A 19,285-nucleotide genomic window follows, 5' to 3' on the forward strand; every position below is an offset into this window, starting at 1 on the left:
CGGAAGCGGCTTTCCATTTCCCGGCGTCTCCAAGTATCCTGGACTTCAGTTCCCAGAAACGCTGAGCGTAGACCAAAGCGGCAGTGGCTTCTGGGAGTTGGAGTCCAAAGAACGCTGCAGGACCAGGAATGATAGAGCAGAGCGCCTCTATGCAGGGTGGCAGCTGTAGCTCATTGGGGACGGAACAGAGACACTTGTTTCCGGTCAAAGGCATAGCCAACCATAGAGATAGCTTGGGCAGAAAGGCGAAGGTGAGCGAGGGCTTCCTATTGCACAGGAACGCTGCTGTTCGAATTAATCTCTTATTTATTTCTTCCCTTGCTTTCCCCCATACGTCTTGTTCCTCCCCTTCCTTCCATTTCCCCTTCCCTCCTTCTCTCCCTTTCCTCTTCTCCTTCCTTCCTTCCCCCCCTTACCTCCTTTTTCCTTTCACCTTCCTTCCTTCCTTCCTTTCTTCCTTCCCTTTCCCCTTCTCTCCCTTTCCCCTTCCTTCCTTCCTTCCTTCCTTCCCCCTTCCTTCTCCTTCCCTCCCTTTCCCCTTCTCCTTCCTTCCTTCCCTTCTCCCCTTCTCCCCTTCTCCTTCCTCCTTCCGTCCTTCCTTCCTTCCTTCCTTCCTTCCCTTTCTCCCTTCACCTTCCCTCCTTTTTCCTTTCCCCTTCCTTCCTTCCCTTTCCCCTTCTCTCCCTTTCCCCTTCCTTCCTTCCTTCCTTCCTTCCTTCCTTCCCCCTTCCTTCTCCTTCCCTCCCTTTCCCCTTCTCCTTCCTTCCTTCCTTCCTTCCTTCCTTCCTTCCCTTTCTCCTTCCTTCCCCATCCCTCCTTTTTCCTTTCCCCTTCCTTCATTTCCTTTCCCCTTCTCTCCCTTTCCCCTTCCTTCCTTCCCCTTTCCTTCTCCTTCCCTCCCTTTCCCCTTCTCCTTCCTTCCTTCCTTCCTTCCTTTGCTCCTTCCTTCCTCTTCCCTCCTTTTTCCTTTCCCCTTCTCTCCCTTTCCCCTTCCTTCCTTCCTTCCTTCCTTCCTTCCTTCCTTCCTTCCCTTTTATCATTTTCTTTCTCTTCCCCTCTATTTATCTCTCCCTCTATCCATCCCTTTCTTTTCCTTCCTTCCTTCCTTTCCTTCTCCACGTGCTACCTAGTAGCACCCAAGCCACTTCACTCACTCACTCACTCACTCACTCACTTTCCCAGTGATATCACAGAGGGCCACTTCACCTAGCAACAGCTTTTAACAGTCCACAGTATACAATTAAAACATTTAGAACAACATTATAAAATCCATACAAAAATCATTAAAAACATGTAATCACTAATGTCTTCCTGTTCATCCCATTTTCCTGTAGCATCGTCTAGGCCGTTCCATGTTTCACTCTTTCATAGTTCCATGTTTATCTATTATGCTGCATTTCCAAAGGCTTGTTCAAAGAGCCAGGTTTTAACTTTTTTTGGAAGGTCAGGAGGGAGGGTGTCGATCTAATATCCCTAGGAAGGGAGTTCCACAACCAAGGGGCCACCACTGAGAAGGTCCTGTCCTGTGAAGGAAGCGGGATCGAAAGCAGGGCCTCCCCAGATTATCTTATCTGAGTGTGGACTCAGATAACCCAGTTCAAAGCAGATATTGTGGAATTTTCTGCCTTGATATTCAGGGATATAGGATTGTGTGGAAGGGCCACCCTGCACCAGATTCTCCAAATACAAAATTAATGGCCAGAAAGGGTTTGAAGACTGCATTTTCCTGAAATGCATGAAAATTTGCATGTAATGCGATATAAAAACTATTGCTTTTTAGTAGGCCTGGGACGTAGATAGGAATATATGCAGACGACCTGGAATAGCAACTCCAGCAATCATTGAATTTCTGAAAGGACCAAAAGTAGCATCCGGCTTATTGCAGATTCTTGTTTAAGCTGTAGGCTTAAGCAGTGAGAATGGTTTCACTGTATTTCCTCTTATTTCTAAAAGCTATGAAAAAGACCCTTTCATTACAAACAGTTATTATGCAAGTGGTCCTCCATTTCCATGGATTCAACCATCCACGGGGCCTCATCACACTCAAGCATTTATCCACTTCAATCCACTTTAAATGCTGTGACTGCTTCCTGCAGAATTCTGGGATTTGCAGAATTCTGCTCATCCAGAGAAACCCTGGGCCTCCCTAAACTACAAGCCCCAGAATTCTGCAGGAGGCAGTCATAGCATTTAAAGTGGATTGAAAAGGATAAATGCTCGAATGTGATGAGGCCTCATGTTTTGTTCTTGTTCTTTGTTTTTTTTAAAGTTCCAAATGCAAACCTTGATTTTGACATTTACATCAGGGACACCACTCTACAATATCATTGTATATAATGAGACTTGAGTATCAGCGGATTTACATATTCATATGGTTACCTGGAACCAAACTGCAGCAGATACACAAAAGATCCACTGCATATATGTATAGTCAATGGCCTGGATCTAATATTGCACATGTGGAACTCAACTACAGTTCTCTGCCCATCTTAGAATCATAGAATTGGAAGAGACTACATGGGCTAACCCCCTGCCATGCAGGAAAAGCACAATCAAAGTGTCCCTAACAGATGGCCATCCAGCCTCTGTTTAAAAGTATCCAAGGAAGGATCTTCCACCCTCTTAATTCTGCAACATATAAAAGTAATTCATTGAAGCTGTAAGGGATTGACTTTTCCTGAATTTTTTAAAAAAATACATGTGCAACTACAATGAAAAATACTTTAAAAATAGTTTTTGTAGCAATAAGCCTCCTGGAGTAACATGTCTGGAAAACACCTGGAGGGGGATTGCAGGGCTTCTGGCCATGAACTGAGTTACTAAGGGCCCTTCAAGACAGGCTCTGTATTCCCGGATCTTATCCCAGGTTTTCTGTTTATCCCAGATTATCTGGCAGTGCAGACTCATATAATTCAGATTAAAGCAGAAAACCTGGGATCAGATCTTGGGATATAGCACCTGTCTGGAAGGGTCCAAGGCTTTCATTTATTCAGTGGATCTGTTCTAATTTGAACCAAAAATTAGGTTTGAGTTAACACTGTATCTACACTGCCATATTATTAGTAGTATTGTTATTATTATCATTATTACTAACTTTATACACCACCTTTCTCCTCGTGGGATTCCAGGGCAGGTAACAATCCCCCACTTTGGTTACAGTTTAAAAAGTATTGCGCTAAACTGCACTATATGGGTCTAATCATACATTGCATGATAAGGCAGTGTAGATCCATCCTCTGTTACTTGTACATTAGTTCTCTTGGGGCCCTTCCATGCAGTCCTATATCCCAGAATGTCAAGGCAGAAAATCCCACAATATCTGCTTTGAAATGGGATATCTAAGTTCACACTCAGATAATGTGGGATTTTCTGCCTTGATATTCTGGGATATAGGGCTGTGTGGGAGGTCCCCTGGAGTAAGGATATGTCAGAATTTTCTACCATGTAGATGAAATTAACTGTGAGAAACTAATGAAAAAGACATTAATATGTTGCCATTTCTGGATTAAGCAGTTACATGTGCCATTATCTGTGTCTTGCTATGTGTACGACCTTGGACTGCTTGAATTGTCTGCGACTTTTTGTAATATATATGTCTCCTTTCTCTCTTGATATCAAGGCTGTGCTATGCTGTATAGAAGAAATGGCGCAAGGAGTAGGTATTTAACAGTAGAGTCTATTCCTCACCACAGTCACAACCATGCCCTTTTCTGACTTTGTTGTGGCTCTCAAAGACAACCCATACTTTGGGGCAGGCTTTGGCTTGGTTGGTGTTGGCACAGCCCTGGCCCTTGCTCGGAAGGGAGCCCAATTGGGTATGGTGGCCTTCAGGCGGCATTGCATGATCACTCTGGAGGTACCAAGCAAGGACAAGAGCTACCACTGGCTGCTGAACTGGATCTCTCATCATGCCAAGCACACGCAGCACCTCAGTGTAGAGACGTCATACCTGCAGCATGAGAGTGGCCGTGTCAGTACCAAGTTTGACTTTATCCCCAGCCCGGGGAACCACTTCATTTGGTAAGTACAGTGGTGTAGTGTCTTTGGAAGTGATAGAAGTAATTTAAGGAAGAAGTAATGGGAAAATGCAACGAATCTTGTTCACACACACAGATTCTGGCAAAAGGTTCTGTATGCAAGATAAACGCAATAAAGGAAGTAGTTACTGAAATGTTCACTGTCAGGAAAGGGAAGTATTAAACATAAAAATTCATATTAAATTATAATTGTATTATTATTATTATTATTATTTGTATTCCGCTTTTATCTCTTGATCAAGATACAAAGCTGCTCACAACATTAAAAGTCAATACAATTTAAAATCCATAGCATGCAAATATTTAAACAGAATTAAACATAAGGTGGGACTCATCTAAAAGTGGGCAAAGTAATCTTGAGCAAATAAATACTCTCAGGCTTGCATACAGCAGTGGGGCAATAGATAAAACATGTTGGAGCATTCCTTTGTTGCAGACCGATGTTGGTATGCTGACACGGAGAAGATTTCTATAAAAGGTGTGAGGTTGAAAAAAGCTAGCCCACATGCTATAATGAAGCTGCATCTCAGTTGTCTCTCTCCCACCAACTCTACTTCCTCCTCAAGCATTTGCTTCTTTCTTTTAAGGTATCAAAGGAAGTGGATCCGGATAGAACGGAACAGGGAGAAACAAATGATTGACCTGCATACAGGCACCCCCTGGGAGTCTGTCACTTTCACAGCCGTTGGCAATAAGCGAGAGATTTTCTTCAACATCTTGCAAGAAGGTACAATAGCAACCTGGCATGAGTGTTCCAAACAAGGCAGGCTTTCCTGAGTGCTGTTCCTCTGGCTTGTATTTCACATTGGGCGAGCTTCCCCTCTTCATCCTATCCACTTTTCCATTCCTGTGCAAATGTGCAGGTTAGCTTGTTGCTCCACAAGTCTCTCTTTTTCTCTTCAGCTAAGGAATTGGCTCTCAGGCAACAAGAAGGGAAGACAGTCATGTACACAGCCATGGGTGCGGAATGGCGGCCATTTGGTTTCCCACGACGCCGGCGGCCCCTCACCTCTGTGGTCCTTGAGGAAGGCGTGTCAGAGAGGATTGTGCAGGATGTGAAGGAGTTCATTGGCAACCCCAAGTGGTACATTGATCGAGGTGAGTGCATTTGTCATAGCCAACCATAGGCTCCTGAGGTTTTCCTTTGTGGGTTAAAAATGTCACCAAGTATAGAACTAGCATTCTCCCATTCAGCAGGCAAGAAATACTGCTTTTCCTTACCATAGTCACAACAGTTGGCCTGTTTGCAGCCCATCTTTTCTGTGTATGCTTCTCTGCAGCACTTATAATGAAAGTCCTTGAGCATTGGAACCTACCCAAATCTGATTTCCCTTGACTTCCCACAGTGGAAGCAGAAGCAGAGCTAGCTATTTTCTGCAAGAACAATTACTGGCATTCATCGATTATAATAACAGTCCTTTGCCAAGCATTCTCAATCAGGATGTTTCTTAACTGGAAACCTCCCAGAAGAGGATGGCAGGAGATTGATCCCATCTGACCTTATACTGTTGGTGGATTTCTTTCACAGCTGCTAGGATTGATTTATCAGAGGCTGGACTCAAGAGGTTCTTTGTCAAACTTTCTATGGGAATTCTTATGCAGTCATAGATGGTAAAATTGTGAAGCTCAGGCTTTGTTTGTTTGTTGGTTGGTTTATTATTCCACCTTTCCCTCAGCATACGACCCAAGGTAGCTTACAAAAAGGTTAAAATAAGATAAAACTGAAAACCTGATAATAAGCCAGTTAAATCACAGTATTATATTTACAACCCCATTGGTTTTTAAAGGTGTAATATCACTGCAAAAACATCAGAATTAAAAACAAAGCACACACATAAAATAAAAAAGGCTTCTCCGCAAACCAATAATAATTTAAAAGCTAGTTTGTATTTAAAAAAGTATTTTTGTGCTGAGGGAAGGACAAGAGTTAAGTCAAGATGCCAGGAAATTAGCTGGCTACATGTTCTGCTACCTGATTATTCTCATCATCTGTAGGAATCCCCTATCGGAGAGGGTACTTGCTGTATGGGCCCCCAGGCTGTGGAAAGAGCAGTTTCATGTGAGTAGACATCCTTGGCTTTCTGCCCATGAAACTAGTCCCCAAAGTGTTCCCTTCTCCTCCCTATAAGATTTCACATTGCCAGATGCTTCAGTGAAGCACAATGTACAACTAAAGGAATAATCATTCTTATCCTCATTGCTGCTCTATGATATTTGCATTTTACACATTAGCTCTATCCTCTAATGTTGTGGCATCAGTCTGCCCACTCACGGCGAGACATTGAACTTCTATTGATTGTTGATTTTGATGTATGTTTTATATACTGTTTAATGTTGGTTTTTATTTCTTTATATTGTTTTTTGTTATCATTTTGTTGATATGCATTTTAATGTGTTATGTTTTAACTGTTCTTTTGGGCCTGGCCCCATATAAGTCGCCCCAAATCCCTTAAGGGAGATGGAGGGGTGGTGGTATAAAAATTAAGTTATTATTATTATTATTATTATTATTATTATTATTATTAATGGCCTATTGCATTGGCAGGCTCAAAAATACAACAGTTTGGCAGGCTGAAAACAGCACAATTTTTCTACCACAAAACACAGTGAATGAGAACTAAGTGATGCCATATCCTCATTCATGGCCCTTAGAATGGAAGTGTATGCTTGTTTCAAACAGCGGAATGTATTCTCATTCAAAACCCTATCCATTACATAAAGATGCAAATCTGGAGATGAAGTATCTGAGCTATTTAATTGTACTTTTTAAGAATTTGCTGTATTGAAATAATTCTTATGGACTAGCCTGTAAAGCCAAGATTATGTTGTCTGAAGAGCTTATGGCAGAACCAGTAGTATTTCAAGAAAATGTCTAGAACGGTGGTTCTCAACCTGTGGGTCCCCAGATGTTTTGGCCAGATTGTTAACTGGAGCAAATTACAGGGAGCGGTCAACCCCCCTGTTTAAACAGCTCCACTGGCTACCCATAAGTTTCCAGTCCCAATTCAAGGTGCAGGTTATTACCTATAAAGCTCTAAACAGTTCAGGACCTGCCTATCTTCATGACCGTATCCTCCCCTACAAGCCCACACGGTCCTTAAGATCTTCTGGGGATGCTCTTCTCTCGCTCCCACCCCCATCTCAGCCGCAGTTTGTGGGGACGAGAGAAAGGGCATTCTCGGTGGTGGCCCCTCATCTCTGGAACTCCCTTCCCAGGGAGATTAGGCTAGCACCGTCCCTACCCACATTCCGTAAGGAATTAAAGACATGGATATTTCGTTGTGCATTCGACTGATGACTCCTGTGACAGATATCCTGAATCATGATCTGAATCATAACCTGATTTCAAATTCCTATATTTCTGGGGGTGGTAACGGCCGACAGGGAGCTCTGGCGTGGGCTGGTCCATGAGGTCACGAAGAGTCGGAGACGACTGAACGAATGAACAACAACATATTTCATTACTGCATTGTTAAGTTAAGCTGAATTGATCCTGTTTAATTGCTCTGTTTTCATGTTATTTTCTGTGCTGCTATACGTTTCTATCCACCCTATTGACCACCCTATCCTCTAATCAGTTTTGCATAATGTCCCCCTCCCCCCTCAAAAAAGAATCTGTTGTTGCTTTTAATTCTTGTTTATTATTGTTTATGCTGTTTTATGCTATTTTAATATGTTATTGTTTTGTTTAAATTTGTATGTTGCCCTGGGCTTGGCCCCATGTAAGCTGCCCTGAGTCCCTTCAGGGAGATGGAGGCGGGGTAGAAAAATAAAGGTCTTCTTCTTCTTCTTCTTCTTCTTCTCCCTCCTCCTCCTCCTCCTCCTCTTCTTCTCACAGAAATCCCAACAGCTGGTAAACTGGCTGAGATTTCTGGGAGTTGTAGGCCAAGTCACCTGGGACCCACAGGTTGAGAACCACTGGTCTAGAAAGCATGCAGTGTTATAGACAAAAGGGTAATTCGTAGCACTAGAGCATGTGGCCCAAAAGAACATGATTATTAGGTCTTTGAAATTTTCTTCCACAATGCTAGGTTTGTTTGTCTTTGTAAGGATTCTAAACCTTTCATTATTAAAATCAGATTTCTACAACCCTTTCCCTACATAAGTGGGATAATTGTATGGAACATTCATTTTTGACCCTTGTTTGATTCTGAAACAACCATTTTCTTGTGGCTGCATCACTTTTTTCAGTGTTTCTCCTTCTGTCGCTGTCATTCCTTATATCTCGATCTTCTGTCACTTCCTTCTGCTTTTGATTCCATCCTTTTACTCCTTTGCATTGCAGCCAAAATGAGATGAACATATTCTGTTGCTCACAGCAGTGTGCCTGAGAGTACTAATTAATAGCAAAAGCTAAATGTGTTTCTTAGGCCAGCAGTTAAATGCTGTCCCTCTCTCTGCATTTGGCTGCCATTTTCCTTTAAAAAAAAATACACTAAAACATTGTCCTCTGTCTTTCACAGCACAGCTTTGGCTGGAGAATTGCAGTACAGCATCTGTCTCCTGAGCCTGAGTGATCGCAGCCTCTCAGATGATCGTCTCAACCATTTGCTGAGTGTAGCTCCTCAGCAAAGCATTATCCTCCTGGAAGATGTAGATGCTGCCTTCGTTGGTCGGGATCTTGCTGCTGAAAGTGAGTGGTGGGCAAACGGGTTCCTTCCCCACTCTGTGGTTCCAAGCGGGGTTTTCAGTATTTCTCTCACAAAAGCACCCTGACAATTTGAAATGCTCTCCAGGATCAGCCTTTCCCTCACTGCAGGCTTTGGAGATTTTTAAATAGAGGTGGTTTGGGTATCTTTTGGAGAGTGCTTTCTTTGTGCCTTCTTGCATTGACTCAAGGTCACTTCCAGTCCCGCCAAATCTGTGTTTTTGACTCAAAGGTTGGCAACTTAAATTCATCTGTCTAATTTCATATGACCCTTGACCTCATTCCTGAAGCCCTTTGTATGCACTCATTTCAGACCTCAGCAAAAAGGTGCTGTCCCTCCCCTGTCAGGCCCCAAAGTAGGTGACGGAGAAAGGGGGAAGAAGAGGAGAAAAGACAAAAAGAGAGAAAAAAAGGATCAGTTCTTTCTGGCACTGATGCACTCTTTTCAGCCACTGTTTTGTTTTTTTTTTTATGCTGTGTAAGAGCATGGGTGGTACTTTAGATTGCTTGCTTTGTGTCTGCCACAAGGAGACATAGGCCTTTGTGATGGCTTCATCATCCCTTGTCTGTTACCCATTTTGGTGTCATTGTGGCTGGATGGCATTCTGCTGGCCATTTTAAGCCTAGTCATGTCCAACTTTGGGGGTGCGGGGGTGCTCATCTCCATTTCTATGCTGAAGAGCTGGTGTTGTCCGTAGACGCCTCCAAGGCCTTGTGGCCAACATGACTGCATGGAGCACTGTCACCTTCTCACTGAATCGGTACCTATTGATCTACTCGCATTTGCATGTTTTGGAACTGCTAGGTTGGCAGAAGCTGGGGATAGTAGCGGGAGCTCATCCCGCTCCTGTATTCGAACCTGCGACCTTTCAGTCAGCAAGTTGATCAGCTCAGAGCTTTAATCCACTGTGGGCTCAATAGGTCATTTTAAATCTGCCAAAATGACACTAATGCTACAGCTTGAAAGAGTTGTGTTTGGGTCATAATTCTCTTCTACTGAGAGGTTGTGAACTAGGCATGATGTGAGTGTGGGCCTCTAAATATTGAACCACAACTCTCATCACCATTATCAGTGCTAAGGCTGATGAGAGTTGCAGTCCAACAAAGTGTGTCTTGCTCTCCTGTGTAAATCTAGGTAGCATGTGAGTCACCCTTTCTCAGGTCTGTACTTTCTGGGGGGCATTTACTCCAGCTGGCCAGAACCTGACTGGCACCTGTCACCCAGGGGACCTTTTCATCAGCCGCCCCAAGACTGGAATGACACAACTTATGGCCTGTTTCTTCCAGCAGGCCTACCCAACCAATTTTAACTTGGTTGGGTAGGCCTCCATTTTATTGGTAAAATTTAATTTTCATTTTCCTGTGTATGTTTGTTGTATTTATTTTAATAGTGCTTTGTTCTACCTCACTGTGTTACTCGGGGCAGCTTACAGATGGCACAAAGTGCCTAAAAACAAACATAAAAGTGAACACAATATACAATACAATAAAACTATACACATCCACATATAAAAACACCAACTCATACTAATTCAAGCTGCAATCCTCTAACTGTGAAGGTAAATTACTGGCACCATGGCTGGGCTGTAAACATTGGAATAAAATAAGTGCCAATAAATAAAGAAATAATAGTATTATTATTATTATGTGGTAATTTCTGTTCTTTACCTTTCTCTCAGCAACCTCTCTTGTTGTTTTTTCCTTTTAGATCCCAGTGTATACCAGGGCATGGGACGCCTGACTTTCAGTGGTCTTCTCAATGCATTGGATGGTGTTGCTTCCTCTGAAGCCAGGATAGTATTTATGACCACCAATCACGTAGACAGGTCAGAATTGTTGCACAGAATGGGAGAACTTGTCACTGGGGGTGGGGTGGGGATTGTTTGCTTTGGGTGGTCAGTGAAAAGGTTCGTATTAGAATTGTAAAAGAGGCAAACATTGCCAGCCTAATAGAGTTTCCCACTAATTTCACATTTGTGGTTTTCTAAAGGCGTCCCCTTTAATGTATCCACCTCCACAACCAGCATGGAACGCTGCTTGGTACTGTAGGAGCCATGCATGGAACAGTAGTAAGTTCTAAAAAACCCAAAACAACAGGTTCTGCTGACAGAATGAAAATAATTTAAATTAAAGCTAGTCAAACCTGAGACAATGCTTGTTAGTGAGCACTATGCTTTGTGGGCAAAGCATTGTGGCTGATAAGTATAGCCTCCCCTGGCATCACAGTTTACAATACTTGATATGGAAGTTGCACATGCAACTTATTCCCTACTGCCATTCCTGACCCTTTTCAGGCTGCTGGGATTGAGGCAGTGGATGGGTAACTTATATGGGGAAATAGTACAGTGATATTGGAGGAAGATGAGGAAAATGGCTAGGTTGAACCAAAGTATGGGAGCAGTTATTTGCAAGCTTGTTCAAAAGCTACATCCTTAGATAACACAGCCCAATTTTTTAAAAATCATTTTTAGGGGCATTATTTGGGGCACTGATTCAGAAAATTCAATAGGAAAAACTGCATCACCTCCAGTTTCTTAGATATGGTTATCATAGTTTTCTGCAGGCCAGCAAACTGGTCTTTCCGTAAGGGCCTAAAGACGTGGCTATTTGAGAAGGCATTTAACTGAGTCCTACATCTACTGGTAATGACAACTGGAACGGAATATGGTTTACTAGCTTGGTTATGATTCTGTGATAAGTCGGAGCGGATTATTTAGTGTAATTTATTATTGTGTATTAGTGGATTATTGCTTATTGTAAATGTGTTTTTATATGTTGTACACCGCCGTGAGTCGCCCTAGGGCTGAGAACGGCGGTCAACAAATGCAGCAAATAAATAAATAAATAAATATTATTATTAGTTAATTATTTTATTTAGTGTATTTACATACCACCTTTCTCACCCCTGGGGAAGACTCAAGGCAGTTTACAACATATTAAGAATTCAATGCCAACATGCATATAATAAAATAAAATCACAATAACAAAACACTGACGTATAACTATAAATTAAAATCATTGAACCCATTAAACATAGGCATCTACAACATATAAACACTAAGACAAAGCATTAAAACATCCTAATATAAATATTAAATTCACATGATTCAAAAATCATAGATGGTAGATGGCATAAGTTCTATATCTGGAAAACTAGAGCTGATAGAGTAAAACTGGTGCCCTTTTTGGAATCAGCTGGTCAAGTATATCCAGAAACAGGTCTGACATTCGAGTCCCAAAATGTGTGTTGCCAGTGTAATAATTCATAATTGGCTTGGTTTTGGGGATAAAGAAATACAGATTCTATTTTTAATTCATGCTGTTCCTTTTCATTTTGTTTGTGAGAACATATTTGTAGAGATGTGTTCATTATAAAGTGTTATTTATAATGTTTATTATAGAGTGTTTAATGTACTGTGTTTAAACTGCATTTATGTATTACATTTATTGCCATGGCCTAGCTGTGAGGGATAGGTTGCCATGGTGACAAGACAAGGCAGAAGAGGAGGTGGGCGGAGCTTAAGGAGAAAAAGGTTGGAGTGTGGCAGTTAAGCTCCAGTCCGGTGGAGGAGACCCGGAGAAGAGCAGAGCCAGTTAGTTAGGGCTCTGTTGTGAAGCTGTGAGAATTCAGCAGTTCTTAGAATTTGTGAATATTTCTTCAGCAAGAGAGCTGAAGGTGTTACCTTGTTAGATTACTTAGGTTAAAGGTTTGTATATATGTATAGTTGAAATGTACCTAACTATGATGCGTTTCCCTTTCAGAATTGATGTATATGTATATTTATTGTTAAATGATATGTGAGATTATTTTTGCTATTCTAGGATTAAGAAATATACAAAAATAATATTTCTGGGGAGGAAGGTGTAGAGATGTGTTCATTATAAAGTGTTATTTATAATGTTTATTATAGAGTGTTTAATGTACTGTGTTTAAACTGCATTTATGTATTACATTTATTGCCATGGCCTAGCTGTGAGGGATAGGTTGCCATGGTGACAAGACAAGGCAGAAGAGGAGGTGGGCGGAGCTTAAGGAGAAAAAGGTTGGAGTGTGGCAGTTAAGCTCCAGTCCGGTGGAGGAGACCCGGAGAAGAGCAGAGCCAGTTAGTTAGGGCTCTGTTGTGAAGCTGTGAGAATTCAGCAGTTCTTAGAATTTGTGAATATTTCTTCAGCAAGAGAGCTGAAGGTGTTACCTTGTTAGATTACTTAGGTTAAAGAATCTAACAGAGGGGGTTTTAAGGATCGCCAGTAAGGAAAGACTGGTGATCAGTGGTTTGTTCCGAGTATAGGGCAAACAGTGTGGACATTCACAATAGGGAACTCTGGAATAGTATAAGCACTTCACTAAAGAAGGAGTTTGTAGATTTGTAACATTCAGAAGCCTGAAAGTATCTCAAACCAGCCATTTTGTAACATCAAGCCTTGTGCCAAGTTCAAACTCTCAAAACTGCAACAATTACGTTCTGTTAACAATAAAACTTGTTCTCTTTTTATTTCAAACCTGCCTCCTCCATTGCTGTTATGCTTGGTGCATTCCACACTACCAAAATCACCTCACAACCCAACTAAAGATAAACAGAGACATAAACCAGCGTCTCTAAACATATTGGTGGCAGCTTAATTGATATTTAAAAGAAGGATCCTCACAGAATATTGGTGGCATTTTAGTGAGATTAGCGCTGCTTCTTTACATTTTTGGTTGACAAGCGGTGGGATTAACGCTTCTTTACATTTTTGGTGGCAGACGACGGGATTCGTGTAACAACTAATCGAGTGCCTTAAGTTTGATTTTAAAATAAGTTGTGAGATAAAAGTTGCTGAAAAATGGCTACCAGGCGGCAGAGAAAGCTGGCTGAGGAAAGAGAGGGAGACATAGGGGAAAGCTCGAGCTCTGAGTCAGAGACAGAGGCAGTGCCTATGTCAGAAATGGCTTTTAAGTACAAGTTAGAGATGAAACGATTGCAGATGGAGAGAGAGGCGAAACAAAGAGAATTTGAAGAAAAACAAAGAGAGAGAGAATTAGAGATGGAGAGAGAGGCAAAACAAAGAGAATTTGAAGAAAGACAAAGAGAAAGAGAGAGAGAACAGGAGTTAGAATTGAAAAGAATGGAGTTTGAGCTAGAAAAACAAAGGTTGGCTTTGGCACAAACATCCAGTGTTGTCCAGGAAGGGAGATCTGGAGTGGATACCCCAGATTTGACAAAGAAATTCCCAAAATTTACCAAAGGAGATGACCCAGAGAAATTCCTTATATCTTTTGAAAGATGTTGTCGAGATTTTGGGTTGGCTAAAGACAAATGGATGATATACCTAAGGCCTCAGATAAATGAGAAGCTTTTACAGATTTATGGACAGATGCCGGAGGAGTCTTGTAGAGACTATGATCTGTTTAAGAAGCAGGTTCAGCAGGAATATAGATTGACTCCTGAATATTATAGATTTAAGTTCAGGACGTTGAAGAAAGATAAAACTCAAAGTTTTGCTCAGGTGGCCTCTAGATTGTCTCAACTGTTTGATAGTTGGATAAAGACGTCTGAGGTAGAAGATTATCATCAGCTGAGGGAACTTTTGAAATTGGAACAATTTTTCCAATTAGTTCCTTATGAAATTCGTTGGGTGATTCAAGATCGCAAGCCATCCACGATTGTAGAGGCAGCGGGTATGGCGGATCAAATAACAACCTTAAAAGAAGGATTTAAAAGGGAAGATCTGCCAGGGGACAAAAGAACAAACAGGCAGCCATTTTATTCACAACAAAAGCGCCCACAGCAAGAAAAGGGTGCTGACTTAGAAGACACCACCTGTAGGAGGCAGAGTGTAATAAGACCAACTGCTCCTGAGGTAAAACGACGGTGCTATCTATGTGGAGAACGGAATCATTTAAAATATCAATGTCCCTTGTTAAGGAAAGAGAAAACAACCCTCTTTGTGAATAAAATGAAAGAAACACCAAGGGCAGAAGCAGATACTGTTCCAAAGGAGAGTTCAAGCTCAGAGCCTCAAGAGAAACAATGTCTGTTTATCCTGTCAGGCAGCCCATCTAAGGACTACTTAGAAACCATTTCTATTGATCACAAAGACAGGAGAGGACTCCGAGATACAGGTTCCGAAGTATGCATCGCGCACCCTGAAATAATACCTCAGAAATTTCAACAGCCAACCTCTGAAATAAAATTAAAAGGTTTAGGTCCCGCGATCCCGACACCCGTGGTGACCTTGCCAATAGAATATAAAGGATGGAAGGGTATGTGGGATTTTGCAGTCAGTCCTGACATACCATATCAATGTTTAATTGGAAATGATTTGGCTGAGGAGATTAAATTCTGTAAGATGACGTGTGAGGAGGAAGAATATAAGAACAAAAGCCCTGAACAAAAAGCCCTGTGTTTCACCATACAACAGGATGTGGATGAGAAGCCAGAATCTAGCACTACGGTTGCTGAGCTTATTAAGAAGACAGGAGGAGTTGAGGAGATTCGGCAGGAACATAGAGCCGATGGATCTCTGAAGCCTCTATTTACTTTAGCTCAAAACCCCACAGTATTGCCAGAAGAACAGCCCTCCGAGTTTATACTGAAGAATGGTGTCCTATATAGAGAACCCAAAAGTGTAAACTCGACAGAAAGATCAGTGACATGTAGTCAAATTGTAGTGCCTCAAGGTTTTAGAGAACAGCTGATGAGGGTGGCACACGAAAACCCTCAAGGTGGACATTTGGGCATAAGAAAAACCACGAAAAGGATCACTAAAAACTTTTATTGGCCTGGCATGTTCCAGAGGATCAAAGAGTTTTGCCAATCCTGTGACATCTGCCAGAGATTGAGCACTGGAAGGGATAAAGTTAAAGCTCCATTGATCCCTATGCCAATAATTGGAGAACCATTTTACAGAGTAGGCATTGACATTGTAGGTCCTCTCTGTAAACCAAGCAGACGTGGTTACCGTTACATTTTAACCATGATTGACTACGCCACAAGATATCCAGAGGCTGTAGCTCTGACTAACATCGAAACAACTACAATTGCAAATGCCCTGCTGTCCATTTGGGGAAGAACTGGATATCCCAGAGAACTGGTCTCGGACTTGGGAACCCAGTTTACTTCCAAGCTTCTGTCGAAGTTGCTGGAGTTATGTGGAATTAGACACCTGACTTCCACAGCATATCATCCGCAAACAAATGGACTGGTTGAGAATATGAACAAGACTTTAGTCAAAATGATAAAGTCTTACAGTCAGGAAAGGCCTTATGACTGGGACGTCAAGTTACAACAACTGCTGTTCGCCTACAGGACCGTCCCTCATGACAGCACCGGCTACAGTCCATTTGAATTGCTGTATGGAAGGAAAGCTCGTGGCCCGTTAGATCTGTTAAGAGAATATTGGGAAGAAAGTCCGGCGAAGGATCCTGTTCCGGTGACAGAGTATTTAAGAGATCTTCAAGCAACAATGCAGCTGGCTAGAGACATTGCTCAAGAACATTTGCTTGCGGCTCAGCAGAAACAGAAAGACTATTATGACTCTACTGCTAAGCCAAAGGTCTTCGACATCGGAGATGAAGTTTTATTTTTATCTCCCAACAAGGCTAACAAGCTTCAATTGGATTGGTCTGGACCATGGAAGGTCATCAGAAGACACAACCACATAAACTATGATATTTTTGATGAACAATCCAATGTAGAGAGAAGAGTCCATGTAAATATGTTGAAGCCTTATGTTGTAAGATCTGCAAATGTATGTTTTGTTGTTTCAGAAGAGGAATCCGGTCCCTTTTCTTTTTGGGATGGTGATCGTGAACAGTACAGGAATTTAGATCGGGTAGATGTGAATGTAGAATTGTCCCTACCTCAGAAAAGAGAGGTTGTAGAGGTTTTAAATAAATATAGGGACATATTTTCGGACTTGCCAGGAAAGGTCCAAGGAGTCCAGCATCGAATAAACACCGGTGATGCTACTCCTATTGTATCTCCACCCTACAGGGTTACGGGGAGAATTAATGAATGTATTGAAAAAGAAATTAGGGAAATGTTGGACCTAGGGATTATTGCTCCATCGGTTAGCTCTTGGGCTTCACCTATAGTTTTAGTGTAGAAGCCTGACAAAACAATTAGGTTTTGTGTAGACTATAGGAGGTTAAATAAAGTGACCCAGACGGACACCTATCCTATGCCACGTTTAGACGATCTACTGGAAAGGATGGGGAAGGCCAACTTTATTAGTAGCATCGATTTGACCAAGGGGTTTTGGCAAGTGCCCATGGCACCACAAGACCGTCACAAGACCGCTTTCCGGACCCAAAATCGATTATTTGAATTCTATGTCCTACCTTTTGGCCTAAAAAATAGCCCGGCCACATTTCAAAGATTAGTGGACAGTGTTTTGAGTGGACTGGGGTCATTCTGTGTAGCCTATATTGATGATATAGGGATTTTTAGTAATTCATGGAGAGATCACCTTAATCATTTAGATCTGGTGCTAAACAGGTTGAGGGAAGCAGGGTTAACCGTTAAAGCTTCCAAGTGTAGGATAGGATATAAGGTTACCAAATATTTAGGACATTTAGTGGGAGGAGGTCATATTCGACCTGATCCTACTAAAGTGGCAGTTATACACCAGTGGCCAGTGCCCAAAACGAAAAAACAGGTTAGGGCATTCCTTGGATTGGCGGGTTACTATCGAAAATTTATCCCATCCTTTAGTAATCTGGCAGCCCCTCTTTCGGATCTTACTAAAAAGAAGAACCCGAACCAGGTAATTTGGACTCCAAATTGTCAGACTGCCATGGATCAATTGAAGAAATCCATTACTTCAGATTCTGTCCTAATGGCACCAGATTTTGACAAGCCCTTTATTTTGACGTGTGATGCTTCAGATACTGGGCTTGGAGCTGTCCTAAGCCAATTGGATGTAGAAGGAGAAGACAGACCCCTATTGTTCTTAAGTAAAAAATGGCATTCTAATGAGTATAGTATGTCAACAATTGAGAAAGAATGCTATGCCATTATCTGGTCAGTCAAGAAACTGAAACCGTATTTGTGGGGTAGGAAATTTACTTTGCAAACAGACCATGCTCCCTTACGATGGCTAGATAATGTAAAAGGTACCAATAACAAATTGTTAAGATGGAGTTTGGGTTTACAAGATTTCATATTTGACATAAAACATGTTTCAGGTAAACGAAATTTAGTTGCGGACGCCTTATCAAGGATTCCATAGGTTAAAGGTTTGTATATATGTATAGTTGAAATGTACCTAACTATGATGCGTTTCCCTTTCAGAATTGATGTATATGTATATTTATTGTTAAATGATATGTGAGATTATTTTTGCTATTCTAGGATTAAGAAATAATGTACTGCATTTAAACACAGTACATTAAACACTCTATAATAAACATTATAAATAACACTTTATAATGAACACATCTCTACAATATTGTTCCCCGCCTTGAGTGTCCAAACGTACACAACATTAAAGTTTAAATAAAAGGAAGATAATGTTTCTTTATTCTGTTTGTAATTAGGATTTAGAGGGAGGGCTGTGTAGCAAGATCGTATTGTATTGTGCTAAGTGCCCTGTGTGTTAATGTCCTGTGCGCTGAGGAAAGCCATGTTTGCCAGCTGAACTTGTACCAAGATGCTCCACTGACCTTCCTCTCATTCCCTTCAGGCTGGATCCAGCCCTGGTTCGCCCTGGCCGGGTTGATCTGAAGCAGTACGTGGGCCACTGCTCCCGGTGGCAGCTTGGACGCATGTTCCAGAGGTTCTTCCCTGACCAGTCAGCAGCGATGGCTGAGCAGTTTGCTACGCAAGCTCTCTCTGTCTCCAGTCAAATTAGTGCTGCCCAAGTGCAAGGCCACTTCATGTTGCACAAGGCAGATCCAGACGGAGCCATTCAGAATGTGAAGACTCTCGTATCCTGACACTGAACCAGCACAGAGAAAACTTTACATAAGGCATGTCTAGGAGCAGTAAAGAGGCATGTGCATTGTGAGGATGTATCTACCTCAATGAGGTTGTCTTTTTGTAAAGAAAATAAAGGCTATACAAAGCTGTCCTCATTCATCCACTGCTTAAAATAAAAACAATAAACTCAGATAGAGGGGCTTTTCCACAACAAACTCCTCATCGCAGAATAGTAATCATCTCTAAATAGCTGCTTTTGTAACCCAGAAACAGGGAAGAGGTACATACAACTTCAGCTACTCTGGGGCATATCATCCCCTTTCAAGCCACTCTTGGTATCCAAAAGTAGGTAAAGGTAGAGGTTTTCCCCTGGCATTAACTCCAGTTGTGTCCAACTCTGGGAGGTGGTGCTCATCTCCATTTCTAAGCCGAAGAGCCAGCGTTGTCCATAGACACCTCCAAGGTCATGTGGCCAGCATGACTGCATGGAGCACCGTTACCTTCCCACTGGCGTGGTACCTATTGATCATCTCACATTTGCATGTTTTCGAACTGCTATGTTGGCAGAAGCTGAGGCTGACAATGAGAGCTCACACTGCTCTCTGGATTCGAACCTGTGATCTTTTGGTCAACAAATTTAGCAGCTCAGTGGTTTTACCCACTGCGCCACCATGGGCTCGAATCCAAAAGTATCTAGA

At 41.9% G+C, this 19,285-nt stretch overlaps 1 protein-coding gene across 1 annotated transcript; it reads left to right on the forward strand.

Annotated features, from left to right (window-relative positions):
* Nucleotides 1-9: 9 nt before the first annotated feature.
* On the forward strand, nt 10-18,736 carry BCS1L (BCS1 homolog, ubiquinol-cytochrome c reductase complex chaperone). The gene is made up of 8 exons (XM_060773433.2): nt 10-251; nt 3,620-4,020; nt 4,625-4,764; nt 4,941-5,135; nt 6,033-6,096; nt 8,501-8,670; nt 10,394-10,511; nt 18,352-18,736. The coding sequence occupies exons 2-8, from the start codon at nt 3,701-3,703 to the stop codon at nt 18,602-18,604; spliced, it is 1,260 nt and encodes a 419-aa protein (XP_060629416.2). The 5' UTR covers nt 10-251; nt 3,620-3,700; the 3' UTR covers nt 18,605-18,736.
* Nucleotides 18,737-19,285: the final 549 nt, after the last annotated feature.

Source organism: Anolis sagrei, chromosome 1 (assembly GCF_037176765.1).
Source record: "Anolis sagrei isolate rAnoSag1 chromosome 1, rAnoSag1.mat, whole genome shotgun sequence".
NCBI lineage: Eukaryota > Metazoa > Chordata > Lepidosauria > Squamata > Dactyloidae > Anolis > Anolis sagrei.

What these genes read in the sequence shown, in the direction of transcription:
- BCS1L (XM_060773433.2), top strand. Translation starts at nt 3,701, where the DNA reads ATGCCCTTTTCTGACTTTGTTGTGGCTCTCAAAGACAACCCATACTTT. An exon ending in CCGGGGAACCACTTCATTTG is followed by an intron (nt 4,021 to 4,624) that starts GTAAGTACAGTG and finishes CTTTCTTTTAAG; the next exon opens with GTATCAAAGGAAGTGGATCC. An exon ending in TCGGGATCTTGCTGCTGAAA is followed by an intron (nt 8,671 to 10,393) that starts GTGAGTGGTGGG and finishes TTTTCCTTTTAG; the next exon opens with ATCCCAGTGTATACCAGGGC.